This window comes from Vidua macroura, chromosome 17 (genome assembly GCF_024509145.1).
Source record: "Vidua macroura isolate BioBank_ID:100142 chromosome 17, ASM2450914v1, whole genome shotgun sequence".
Classification (NCBI taxonomy): domain Eukaryota; kingdom Metazoa; phylum Chordata; class Aves; order Passeriformes; family Viduidae; genus Vidua; species Vidua macroura.
In genome coordinates this window covers 14,579,149-14,592,910 of record NC_071587.1, presented here as the reverse complement: position 1 = coordinate 14,592,910, position 13,762 = coordinate 14,579,149, and the positions used below count along the sequence as shown (strand labels likewise).

General features: G+C 55.1%; 1 protein-coding gene across 1 annotated transcript; it reads left to right on the top strand.

Annotated features, from left to right (window-relative positions):
• The first annotated feature begins 6,563 nt into the window (after positions 1–6,563).
• On the top strand, positions 6,564–8,939 carry CEBPB (CCAAT enhancer binding protein beta). Its single transcript, XM_053993212.1, has one exon. The coding sequence runs from the start codon at positions 6,833–6,835 to the stop codon at positions 7,805–7,807; it is 975 nt and encodes a 324-aa protein (XP_053849187.1). The 5' UTR covers positions 6,564–6,832; the 3' UTR covers positions 7,808–8,939.
• Positions 8,940–13,762: the final 4,823 nt, after the last annotated feature.

The following is a 13,762-nucleotide window of genomic DNA, read 5'->3' as shown; positions in this document are numbered from 1 at the left end:
GTCCGGCCGCCGATGGGCGCGCAGGGCCCGCGGAGCCGCCCGCAGCGCCGGAACGGGCCGCGCTGCGCCGGGGGGCGGGCGCGCCGGGCCCCGCCCCCGCCGCCTCCCGCCAATCGCCGGCGCCGCCGCGCGGCCGCCGGGCCAATGGGCAGCGCCGCCCGGCGCGCGGCGGCCAATGGCGCGGCGGCACGGCCGGCGGCGCAGTGAGGGGCGGGGCCGGCCGGGCCGGGCTGCGCGCGGGGCCGGGAGGGGCGTGGCAGGGCGTGGCAGGGCGTGGCAGGGCGGGGCAGGGTGTGGCGGCGGGCGCGGTCCGGTCCGGTCCGGGATGGGGGCGGAAGCGGGGCCGGGCGGTCCCGTTCGCACCGCCCCCTCCGCCCGGCGCCTCGCGCGCCCTCTGCCGGCGCGGGGCGCTGTTCCCGCGGCCCGCCACAGCGGCGACAACGGGGCCGCTGTCGGTGCCTTTTGGTGGCCCAGCCCGCGCCCCTGGCCTGCTGGGCGAAAGGCACGCGCCGTGCTCCCGGTGCTGGAAAGCGTGAACGGTGACAGTCCGGTGCTCACGGTGTTAACCGGGGCGCCGGGACACGCGCAGCGGTGCCGGTACGGATGTGTGAGTTAGAGGAGACGGGCCCGGGCCTGGCCCCGGTAACGCCCGGCACGGCCCCGCCCGCTAGGTGGCGCTCCAAGCCTGCTGCCGGGCGCGGGGCGAGGACCGGGATCGGGATCGGGATCGAGATCGGGATCGGGATCGGGATTAGGATCGGGATCGGGATCGAGACCGGGACCAGGATCTGGATCTGGACCGGGATTGAGATCGGGATCCGGACTGGGACCGGGATCGGGATCAGGGAGGGGCGAGGATCGGGATCGGGACCGGGATCGGGATCGGGATCAGGATCGGGATCGGGATCGGGATCGGGATCGGGATCGGGATGTGGCCCAGGGCGGGGCCCGGGGGTCTCCTTGCCGGGGCAGCCTCGCCCGGTCCTCGCGCCTCAGCCCTGCCGGGACCGGACGGACCCGGACGGGACACGGGGAAAGCTCCCACGGCTGCGGGGCCCGTTTGCCCGGATCCATCCACCCTGAACTCCTTCCTTTCCCCGCATCGGGGAGGCTGGAGCCGCCACTGGTGCCACTGGTGCCACTGGTGCCACCTGGCCCCGTCCCGGCTCCTGCCGCATCCCCCGGGCTGAGCGCGGCCCCCGCGGGTGCGCGGCCCCGCACCTGCCCGCTCCGCCGTGCCGCTCGGTCCGCCCGAGCCCCGGGGCACGGGGGAGCAGGAACTGGCTGCGGTTCCTCGCTGGACTCTCTCTGGCATGGGAAAGTGCCAGTGGGTGGCAGAGCTGGAACAGCCACTCCCACGGCTCCCGTCCAAAGCCGTAAATGCAAAGGTGGGGAGATGACAGGGGCCGAGGAGCGCGGCGAGTGGAGGACAGAACACCGTGGTTACCCCCACCGGGCAGCCCGTCCGCACAGCCAGCTGCCAGGGACACAGACCAGCCCCGGGGCTGTTCCGAGTGCCGGGACTCACAAACAACAAGCCCGAACCGATTCCCTGGCAGCCCCACTTTTCCCTGTGGTGCTCGACACAGGATGAGAGCAGATGGGAAACAAGTATTTGTACAGTCTAGAGCACAGACTTCTGATGCTTTTAATAAAGAAAAAAAAATCTTCTATTTCTTTGCCTAAGCCCCTTCTCCTGTCACCCCCTCTCAGACTTCCCTTGTTTTATGTTGCCCCCTGCCATACACCCCATGGAGTCCAAGCTGTCTGTCCCACAGCCTCAGGACTGCGGAAGAGTTCCCCTCTTTTAGAAATTTCCTAAATGAATTACCAAGTCCTGTTACTAGGAACATCTGACACTTCGCAGGGTACCCTGGAAGGATAGAATTCATCTTCTCTTGATGGATCTTTTGGAAACTTGGATACACTAGAGGTCATAAATGCATGATCTGTAACAAATTCACCAAAGCAGGAGGCTGCAATTACCCAGGAATTGTCAGGCAACTACAGAGAACTTTTGGAAAGTCAGTGGACAGCAACTTCTCTGCCATTTTTATGGAGCACAAGGGAATGGGCTACTCATAAAATACAGTCCCCTCTCACTGTCTCTGCTCAGATTGACAGCCCACATCCTTCCAGCCAGACAGCTCCAGCAGGGACTTTCTCTGCCATGCAGGATGGAGACTGTGGCCTATGCTTTGTCACTGTTCCCTTCCATGGGCCTCTGACTCTTCCTCCTTTCTTTGTTTCTCGGAGCCACAGAGTGGGTGCTCTGACCTCAGATTTGCTCTGGAAAATTTTCCGTCTGGTCAGGGAGGGCATTTGGCTGATGTTGTCCCGCCGGTGTCAGTCTCCAGGTGTCGTCTCCGCGCACCCGCTAGGGCAAAGAGCAGCGTGGAGATAAAGGGGGATTGAGCAACGCAGCGCTGCGAAGGCCAAGCCTGCTGGGTCAGAGGTGAGACAAAATCAGCAGGAGGCCAACAAAAACCATGTCACAGCCCATCGCCGTGTCACACGGGAGCGGGGTGAGGGAGCGCGCCGGGGGGAGGACTCCGGGCTGTAACAAAAGGAGCGGAGGAGGCCAGGAGACACAGCCCGAGCCCGCCCGGGAGCCGCCTGCCCCTGGGACTGCCAGCACAGCATCCAGCTGCGGGGCAGGACGGGGAAAGCGTGTGGCAATCCCTTTTCGTGTTAAAATGAAGCAAAGTCTCGAGCCTGGTCTGAGCTGGGGCAGACAGAAGGAGAGCCAGCCTCTCCCTTGAGCTGAGACATTGTCCCTGCCTGACATTTAGTAAGGGCCGTTGTTTTACAGCAGAGAACAGCAAGTGAAGAGCAATGGTTTCAAACCTGTGCTCTGCCAGGTACAGCTGGTGAGTTGCTGTTGGCATATGGTGTGCAGCTGAATAAAGAGAGACCTGGGGCTAGGGAGAAGGGAAAAAAAGGGCTCACCACGCTCAGAAATAAATTTCAATGTTACTTCTCTATTTTACAGCCATTATTGCAACATTGCTGTACTTAAGTCAGTCTTTTAGGCAAGGTCCCCTCCTACCCCCCAGAGACCTTCTGTGCTTGCTGGCAGGGACGCTGCTCTGGGATCCCTCCCGTTCTCCTCCAGCTCACCTCCAACAGCACCCACAGCATCTCGGGCACTGCTGTGGCTGTCAGCTGCTGGCAGTGCCTTCCTCCCCCGCTGCCCCTGCTCTGCCCCTGCTCTGCCCCTGCTCTGCCCCTGCTCTGCCCCTCTGCTGCTCCACACTGCAGCTCTGGAGGGTGGGCGAGCAGCTCCAGCACCATGCAGCCCTGATCTTACTGACCTGCCGAGAGCTACTGCCAGGAAATAATAAATGGGACAAAACTGAGCAAGAAACATCAGAAATGTCAGCCAGGCTCTTTCTAGGGTTTGACCCTTGGTTCAGAGACCTGATAAACACCTCAGTGTCTGAGCCATCAGCACTAAACTCACAGCATCTCCCCAAAGCTGCTGTCATTCCAGAGGCAGCTGCTGTAGACCTGGAGTGCATGAACTGAAAGCTTGCAATAAATCCTGGAAAAGATGACAATTTCCAGGAAGAAAATTCCTCTGCAATGCTTTACTGTAGGTCTGAGCTGCAAAGTTGAGGTTTCTACAGCACAAAGAGAGAGCAGAGTTTAATTCATGACAGAGATGAGCAGTGAGGATGAGATTCTTTCCCTCCACCTTTTCACCATGCTGGTCTCCTCCTGTTCCCCTCCCCATGTCTGGATTGTTTCACGTATGAATGTAAAGGAACCTGGATTCTATTGCATCAGATTTTTTTTTCCTCAAAAATGTTATATTCTTACTAAGTAATTTGGGACTTTTGCTGTCTCCTCCCTCAATTGAATAGTTCTGAAAAAAAAGAAATTATGAAATCACTAGAAGGAAGGTGCTTTTCACAGAAGTGCTGCTTTTCTAATGAAAATTGCTCTGTTGGGAGACAAGCTGAAGGGCTGCTGCCAGTGCCTGGGTCCCTTTACCAGGAATGTCTTCATCTCCCTGCCTAAAGCACCTCTGAGGAGCTTTTCCAGGACAATTATTAGCAGTCTCTGGCAAGGCCAAGCCAGGCACTCGCGGGGACGGAGCCCTGTGTGCCCAGACCTCGACTCAATCCTGTGGTGTGAGCCTCGTTCTGCACCTGTTCCCATTTCAAAACCCCCACTTCTGGCCATGCATTTGTTGTGACAAGTGCAGAAATAATTTAAAAGAGACCAGAGTTAGCCCAAAACCTGCTCGCCGAACGCTGGGGTTTTGGATAAGTGGTTAGTCCCGCCAACAAGGTTCCCATGAGAAGCTGAGAGCGGACGTTGGCTCCAGGAGAGTGGATGCTGGGATTTGAGGTGAGCTGGAGGAAGTTGAAAGAGATCCAGGCAGAGCAGGGAGGTGAGGGGGAGAAGGGAAGGAGGGGAAAAGCTGGGCATCCAACCTGAATTACCACCCCAGCTGACGTGATCGGGGTGACTGCGGGATTACTCAGCACTGGCCGGGAGAGCAGGTGTGGGCCACGCCAGCCCTGATAGAATCTGGTTCACATGACAGTTGCACAGACATTTTATTTTGTTAGGGAAGATTAACCCCAGGCAGGAATACAAGTTTCTGCTGCAGAGCAGAAGAGAATAGGGCAGAAATTTGAAGAGGGCAAACTCAGATCTCCAAAAACATCTTTGAAAATCTCTTCGAGAATTTTACCAAGCAGCTTTAACGTTTGACTTTAGCTTGGGGACCACGGCAAGCTGTAGACCTGTTGGGGCAATGCCAAGGCAGGCCAGCTGTGCCTGTAACAGGTCAGCACCCAGGAGGGCTCCTGCCTCTGGGGCCCTGGGACGGTTTGGGGGTAGGAAACACGAGACTGATTTTTAAGAGTTCGGTTGGAAGGGCCAGTTAGGGCAGCCACTGGATGTAACTGCCAGATCAGAATGCAGGATAAAGGCACAGGATGAGGGAGTAAACAGCCAGAAGAACAAGCCCTGGCTCACTGCAACTTGCCAGTATTTGCACCCAATATAGATGTTTGTATTTATGAAGGTATGGGCTCCAACTACAATCTCCAGACCCAGCTCTCTGGCCAGGCCCAGCTCCAACTTAATCTCTAGTGCATTCACCAAAGATTAACTTGGTAGATAAAGATGGAACTAGAAATATTTGAAGCCTGAAAACCTGTTAGGGAGCTTTTGTTATGGAAACAAACAAATAAATCCTATTAAAATGTGAAAAGAAAAAAAAAAAAAAAAAAAAAAAAAAAAAAAAAAAGAAAGAAAAAGTCTGATGATCCACTGACTGATTCCTGAATTCTTCCTCTTTTCAGAGTTCTGAGGTTTGAACATTAAGAACAGTTGACTGTTTGAATCATATAATGCAATACCTGTTCCTCTGGCTTAACGTTACAATATTTCCCACACCGCAGGATTGCTTCACATTATTCTAAGAGGCAGTGTCATTTTCCCTGCAGTGCTAGGTCTTCTTTACTGAGGGAGGACACTCCTACTTCCTTTAATTATATGTTTTGTTTTAAATTAATGTCCTTTATTCTGGGCATGAATCATCAGCTTGTAGACAGGTAAATGTGGGAGTAAGAGAGTGAAAATATAAGTTTGATTCCCAAGGTGGGTGTCTTTAATTAAAACGGACATCGGGATTCAGTCTTCCTTCCCAAACTTACCCCGCAAATCTCAAAACTTTTGGATTCCACGTTGGATGCACGGATCTCACTCTCCTCTGACCCCCATTCCATCTCCTTTGGCTCCAGCGCGGGTTCCTGATTCCCGGTTCCCGTGTGTGCCCTGACAGCTGCACCATATCGTGCAAAGCGAATATGCCAAGACAAACTTGAAGGCCCCCATGGGTGCTGGAAGCGCTGGGGAGGCAGCGCTGGCTTGGCTGGGCTCCGGCTGCTCGCGGCCGCCAGGAGGAAGCTGGGGCAGTGCCCTGCTCCAACCCTCATCGCTCGGCCCTGGGCTCGCCACTGGAGAGTGGCTCTGGGCACGTCCCTGTGGACACTTCTGCTCGCCAGTGGCATTCACCAAAGCAAGCCCGGGACGCGGAGTAACGGGATCCGTCTTTGGTTTGCAGCTTTCCCCCTGCTTTGCCAAAAGAACTTGGAAAAATCTCTCCTGCCTTGATTTCGCCCAGGGTGAAATCAGACCCCGAGCGACCTGTGCCCAGTGCCCAGCCCCGCGCGGCGCTGCCAGCCCCGGGCACTGCCTCGCTCTGCGGCGCCCAAGCAGAGCCCGGGCGGGCACGGGGCAGCGGCAGCGCCCGGCACACGCGTGTGCCCGGGGCTGAGCCCTGCCCGTCCTGGCCGGCCCTGGCCGCGGCCAGCCCCGACCTCCCGCACCTGCGGGCCCGCAGCCCGGCCCCTCCCTCCGTCCCGGCCCGGGTTTGTTGTGGGCGGCCCGGCGGGCACCGCACCGCACCGGCGCACCCGCCCCGGGAGCCTCCTCCGGGGCCGGGACCGGCAGCGCCGAGCGTGCGGAGTGGCAGGCGGCCAGGCGGTGACGCGCCTGTTGCTATGGGATCCACCGCCCCTATAAATAACTGAGGAAAGGAACTTTCCTAAGTCAGAGACTTTAGGACACGGGACCCAGAACCAGATGGTCCGGAGGAGACGCGCCAGCCCCCGCCGCAGCTGCCGGAGCGGTGAAGCCCCGGCGCGCCGCAGGGACTGATCCAGCCCGGCCGGGCAGCGCCGCGGGGCCGCGCCCAGGCCAGAGACTGCGGCAGGGTCTGGAGCCCCCCACCCTGACGGCGGCAGCTTGACCCTCTGCCGGGGGGGGCCCCCTGCGTCGTTTCCTCCTCCCCGCATCCCCCTTTGCTTTCATGCAACGCCTGGTGGCCTGGGACGCAGCATGCCTCCCCATCCAGCCGCCCGCCTTTAAATCCATGGAAGTGGCTAATTTCTATTACGAGGCGGACTGTCTGGCTGCTCTCAACAAGCTGCACCCGCGGGCGGCCGGGGGCCGCTCCATGACCGAGCTCACCGTCGGGGACCACGAGCGAGCCATCGACTTCAGCCCGTACCTGGAGCCTTTGGCGTCGCAGCCGCCGCCTCCCGCGGCAGCAGCAGGGGGCAACTTTGAGCCTCCGTGCAGCAGCGGCGCCGGCCAAGATTTCCTTTCCGATCTCTTCGCCGAGGACTATAAAGGCAGCGGCGGCAGCAAGAAGCCCGACTACACCTACATCAGCCTCGCCCGGCACAGCCACCCCTGCGCCAGCCAGAGCCACAAGCCGGGGGGGCTGCAGGGCTGCTTCCCGCCCCAGATCGTGGAAACCAAAGTGGAGCCGGTCTTCGAGACCCTGGACTCTTGCAAAGGGCCCCGTAAGGAAGAAGGGGGCGCGGGGCCGGGACCGGGGGGCATGTCCTCGCCCTACGGCAGCACCGTGCGCTCCTACCTGGGTTACCAGTCGGTGCCGAGCGGCAGCAGCGGGAACCTGTCCACCTCATCCTCCTCCAGCCCCCCCGGCACCCCCAACCCCTCCGAGTCCTCCAAGTCCGCCGCCGCCGGCGGGGGCTACTCCACCGCCCCGGCGGGCAAGAACAAGCCCAAGAAGTGCGTGGACAAGCACAGCGACGAGTACAAGCTCCGCCGGGAGAGGAACAACATCGCGGTGCGCAAGAGCCGCGACAAAGCCAAAATGCGCAACCTGGAGACGCAGCATAAAGTCTTGGAACTGACGGCCGAGAACGAGCGGCTGCAGAAGAAGGTGGAGCAGCTCTCCCGGGAGCTGAGCACCCTCAGGAACTTGTTCAAACAGCTGCCCGAGCCCCTGCTCGCCTCCTCGCCGCGCTGCTGACCCCCGGCCGGGCGGCGGGGCGAGCGGAGCCGCGGGCTCCCGGCCCCGCTCCGCGCTCCTGGGGCCGGGGCGAGGGGGGCGAGAGCCCGCGGCGGGCGGGCGGGTTTGGTTTGAATTTGTGTTGTTCTTGTTGGATTTTTTTTTTTTTTTTTTTTTTTTTTTGTCTTTATCGACATGTTGGCGGAAGGCTCCGCCGCCGCGCGGGGGTCTGAGCGGGGCCGGGGGTGCAGCGGGGCGGGCGCGCAGGGGGCGCGGAGGGACCCCGGCCCCGGCCCGGGCGGGCTCTGCTGGGCGCTGGGTTATTTAAAAGAGCGAGAGGAGAGCAAGGGCAAAGTGATGCAATCCTTTAAGCATGGCTGGGAATGCTGTGTACATGATGCAATCTCGTGTAACTGTCAGTCATGGATTGAGTAATCTGTTAAAGATGTTCCTACAGTTTTTTTATTATAAAGAATAATCTATTTCTATAAGAAAATACATATGTATATTTTGGGATCTATGCATTCTTGCTACATTTGAAGCATTAATGAACAATTTTAATAAACTTTATGACTAGGTTAAAAAAAGTAGCTTGTTTTATTTTGAAGGCATGTTTAAAGTTAGATTAAACACAGGGTTGAAATTCCAGCTGATTCTGGCTCAATGCTGTGATCAGGGATAGGGATTTTTGTAAGTCTTTTAGCTTTCTCTGAGAGAAAAAAAAAAAAAAACAACCAAAAACAATAACCAAAACCAAACCCCAAAACCCCCAAGAGAAACTCAGCAAAGAGCTGGAAGCCTTAGCCGGTTCTTGTTGCCTCATTTTATTTCCTTTAATCACCTGCTTTAGCTGCTGCTTGGGTGTTGTTTGGGGAGGAGGTGTTTGTGTTGGGTTTTTTCTGCACTTCATGCTGTTTTGAACGTGTAGAGCAAGATGTGCTATCCAAACCATGACCAATCTTTGGCAAATAACGCTGAGTTTGAAGTGGGAGGGAGGAAGAAAAAGTAAAGGAGGAAGCCTGAAATGAGGTTTTGTTTGTGTTTGTTTGGTTGGTTGTTTTTTTTTTTTTTTCTCCTTTACAGAGTTTCTATTCTTTACAACTCAGCATTTCTTATGTTTGTAGTTTACAGGAATAAACATGAGAAAGTAGCATTTCTGTTGGATTTCGGTAATTTCGGGCATTGCTCAGGAAGCTCCCATGAGACCCAACCAGGTGAGAGGCTCCTGAACCACCCCCTTCCCTTTGCTCTGGGGAAGTTTTCCTAAAAACTGCAGGCAGATCCTCTGATGAGAGCTGTTTGCTGGGGGCAAGAGACAGACAAGTGGGGGGTGGCAGAGGAGGAGCAGGAGGTTTGTAGCAGGCCAGGACTTTGTTTTGGGGACATCCAAGGCTCTGCCTGCTGCTGGGACGGGCCAGCCTGGCCGGAGCCCCTGGCTGTTATTGCTCTGAGGTCTGTAAGGAGTGAACAGTCTCAGGCTGGTTACGTGGAGGGAGTTGGGCAAAAGATCAGGTCTTACTCAGCATTTTCCATTTTCCTGTTAGGCCAAATTTAAGCGTGAAGTTTTTACATACAGATTCCCAGTGCCTGGGGAAAGAAACTCCTTTGCTGCCTGTGCTCTGACAGCTGAGCACAAAAGGGGGTTTCAGTACAAAGACAGTGGCCTTGAATTTGTTCCTATACATCCACACAAACAGCCGTGGGCTGCAGGACAAATCTGAAACTTGTTGCTTATTTCTAGTGTCTCTTTAAGCAAAACATGTTTTCTGCTGGAAGAACTGCTCTGCTTTTTTTTTGACCCTTAAGATCAGAGCCTCCTGCAGGTCCATCAGCTGGAGCCCTCCCTGCCATTCGCTGCGCGTTCCCTGCTCGCCCCAGAGCTGTGCATCCGTGAGCAGGGCAGGGTTAGCTCGATACAGATTCCCCCCACTTGCTTTTTCATTTGTACGGTGCAGTTCAGTTGCTTTTACGAGCCCCTAAAATAGATTTCTTGGGTGAGCTCGCTCCTGCACCAGCGTGACTCAAGTTCTTGCAGGCAGGATAGACGTTAGATCTTGTCTTGGCTGTCCCTCGTGACGATGATTACCCCAGCCTCCCGTGGCTGTTTATTCTACTATTTGTATAATTACGAAACTTATCCACATCCTTAGATCCTATTTTCTTCTTGTGCTGGAGGCCACACAATGTCACCCAAACTCACAAGCAGCGCTGCCAGGCAGAGCCCAGCGCTGCCGAAGGTGGAATTGCTGGAGGACTGGAGATGCCCTCAGACACATTTCTTTATTTCTTTCTTTCTTTCTAAATAACAAAGTTTCCACCAAGAGTTCAGTTTGTGGGGGCTGGAAGGCAGGGTAGATTGAAAGATAAGATGTACTGAAGGTATTTATATCTGTTTAAATACTAGTCCAGTTTTGGAGACTGAGCTCTCGCAGGCATGAAGGAGCTAATCCCCATCCTTAAACCCCGCCTGCCCCAGTGCAGGACAGCCAGGGCAGCATTGCTGCCATTTAAAGAATGATGTTTAAATTACTGCTGTGCTCCAAGGAATCTCCGAATTAGGATGACAGATTTCTAGCTCAGGAGGAACCTTGTCCAGCAATGATTTTTTGTACAGACAAGAAAATTAAGGCCATAAGCACACCAATTTTACAGCAGTCTCAGAAGGAATCCGTGAAAGACTTGGGAAGAGAATTCCCCAATCCTTCATTCTTAATCTTGTATTACCCTCATAACTTATATTGTAGGAGCTTTGTAGTGCCATTAAGTGCATGGAGGCCATGAAACACTCTGCCCTCTAAAACAGCATATGAAAAAGTCCAGGTAATTAAAACATTTCCTAGAAAATAATAGTCTGGGAAAAATAGCTTATAAATGAATCTGAGAAAATTCCAAGCACTAAAGTAGACAAAAGATTCCAAACAACTTTCCTAATTGCAGTGGGGGGATTGGAAAATCCCTGTCCAAACAGTGTCTCAGCTCCAAATATTGATTTAGTTTCCCATGACAAATAAGATTCTGCTGGCTGAGAGCAGGACTTGGAATGTCTCAGCTGGCCTCGGACAGGGCTTGCCGAGCTTCTCTTCCTGAAGGCACTCGGGACAGCTCGTGGAGGAAAACCATGCAGAGAACTCCAGGCACCAGAGAGCTGCCCTCGGTTTTATAGACATTTATAAGCAGCATTTCATTTGGGCTTTTTATTTCTATTTTTATTTTTATCTTTCTTTTCAAATGATATATTAACACTGATTAATTTCTACAGGTCTTTCTTATTGCTGCTAAAATAACTGAGGTTTTTCTCTGTAGAAGTCAGCCTGTAAATCTTTGGCACAGGCATCCCCTTTCCAAAGCACTGGTTTATAACGTGTTTGAGTTCAGCGGTGCTTAGTTCTGCAAAACGAATCATATGTAGCAGTTAAAAAAGTATATTTAAAAATGCAATGATAGTTTTGAAAGCAGTTCTTCAATTATCACTCTGTTTTCTGCCCAAAGCATGTGCAACCCAGTGCAGTTCTGACACTGTGATGCTGCTTTTCCACTTTTCTCACTGCCTTCCATTGGTGACTCTTAGGAGATGCAGGGAAATTCGTGCATCTTTCTGTACTGGTTATTGCTCCTCTGGCAAATAAAAATCATCCTGCTCAGTCACTGCAGCTCCCAGGGCTGGCAGGGCCCTCGTTCCCTAAATATGCTGCATTTGATCTACTGGGAATTGGAAACTCCACGGGAAACCAACTTGCTTTTTGTGATCATTTCCCCACCTGCTCAATGGTTCAAATGTTTTATTTTGAGTAAAAGGCTTTTCTCCCCTCCTAGACGTGCTGGTGGATAGATGTGGGAAACTATAGGGCTGGAATTCAAAATGAGGAGAGGTGGGTTAACACTTGCTTAAGATAATTGATTTGCATTTACAACAGCGACATATTTAATTCCAAACTGGGTGCCACGATTTCACGAAGTAGTGCCAAATATAATTCTCATTTATTATAAAATTTCCCCCTGAAATATATTTACTATGGAAATTATTCATATAATAACAATAAATTATAATGAATCAAAATAATAATTTCCAGCTAACTAAAACTTAAGAAAGACTGTGATCTCGATCTGGTTTTCGCCTTGCCCCGTCCTGTTGGCCCTTGCTTTTGGGATTCCTGTATCACACATTCCACAGCTAACAGAGCACCTTCCCAGAGTTCAGGGCGTTTAATCAGAGGTTCAGTTAGGTCTCCCACTTTCATACAATTTGCAGAATAAATCCTCTCAGAACTGAGGCCGGAGAAGCGCTGGCTCAGCCGGCAGCCCTGGCTCTGCCGGGCTCGAGTGCAGGCGCCTCTGGAAGCACGGAGCTTCGGCCGGGAGCCTGCGGGAGGCTGCGGGAGCCTGCGGGAGCCTGCGGGAACCTGCGGGAGGCTGCGGGACCTGCGGGATGCTGCGGGAGGCTGCGGGATGCTGCGGGAACCTGCGGGAGGCTGCGGGACCTGCGGGAGGCGGCGGGAGCCTGCGGGAGCCTGCGGGACCTGCGGGAGGCTGCGGGAGCCTGCGGGACCTGCGGGAGGCTGCGGGACCTGCGGGAGGCTGCGGGAGGCGGCGGGATGCTGCGGGAACCTGCGGGAGGCTGCGGGATGCTGCGGGAGCCTGCGGGAGCCTGCGGGAGCCTGCGGGACCTGCGGGAGGCTGCGGGAGCCTGCGGGACCTGCGGGAGGCTGCGGGAGCCTGCGGGACCTGCGGGAGGCTGCGGGAGGCTGCGGGACCTGCGGGAGGCTGCGGGAGGCTGCGGGAGGCTGCGGGACCTGCGGGAGGCGGCGGGAGGCTGCGGGAGGCTGCGGGACCTGCGGGAGGCTGCGGGAGGCTGCGGGAGGCTGCGGGAGGCTGCGGGACCTGCGGGAGGCTGCGGGAGGCTGCGGGACTGCGGGAGCCTGCGGGACTGCGGGAGGCTGCGGGACCTGCGGGAGGCTGCGGGACCTGCGGGAGGCTGCGGGAGGCTGCGGGAGGCTGCGGGAGGCTGCGGGAGGCTGCGGGAGGCGGCGGGAGGCTGCGGGAGGCTCCGCTCCCAGCCCCACACGCACCCAGACTTGTTTGTTTGCTATAAATACCGTGGCTTTGCCAGGGTATTGCAACAGCAGTTCATTAAGGCTGTGGTGAGCAGCTCGTGGTGGTGCCCAGAGGTGACAGTGACAGGAGTCAAGGTCTCCAAAGAGCCAAAACCCCCCCGAGCCTCCCCTGCCGCCTTCCCTCCCCACCTGGGCGCGGGGGCCACAGATGCTTTGGGACAGATTTTCTATAAGTGAACAGAGGAGCTTCGGTTTGAGAAATGAATGTGATGGTGACACGATGGGAAAATATTTCAGAGCAATATGATGAAACAATTACTTGGCTGCAGCAATTCAGGAAGGGAATCACAAGAACTAGAGAAAGTGCCTGGAGCCGCTTTGCGAAGCACAAGGGGCGCGGTGGCTCCAGCAGAAACAGAGCTTTGCCCATTTCCCCAGCCTCTGCCATCCACACACAACTCGGGGTGGATGTTTCTGACAGGGATTCTGAGCCCAGGTGTCCTGGAACAGTAAAATACAGCTCCTGCCTCTACTGCTTTTTGCAATGCAAAGTCCAGAAAACAAACCAAGAATGTAACTTATTGAAATATTTCAGCGTGTCTAACGCTTCAATGTACCAGGAGCAGAATATCTGGGGGATAACTTGGCACAACGAGATGAGGAGAATTACAAAAAAAAAAAAAAAAAAAAAAAAAAGAAGTAATTATCAAGGAGTTTGGTTGCTTAGAGGAATGCAAGCTGGCCCCTAGCCAAGAACACTTCAGTTAAGCACACAAGCCAGCCTCGGTGCCAGCTCTGTGAAGAAACCCAAACTCTGCACAGGGCTGCTCTCCTGCTGCTGAGTTATTGATGATCACTCAGGGTGGCACAAAACATTTCTGTACTTGAAGTTAAGAAAAGTGTTGATTGCAGGGCTGAATCCCCA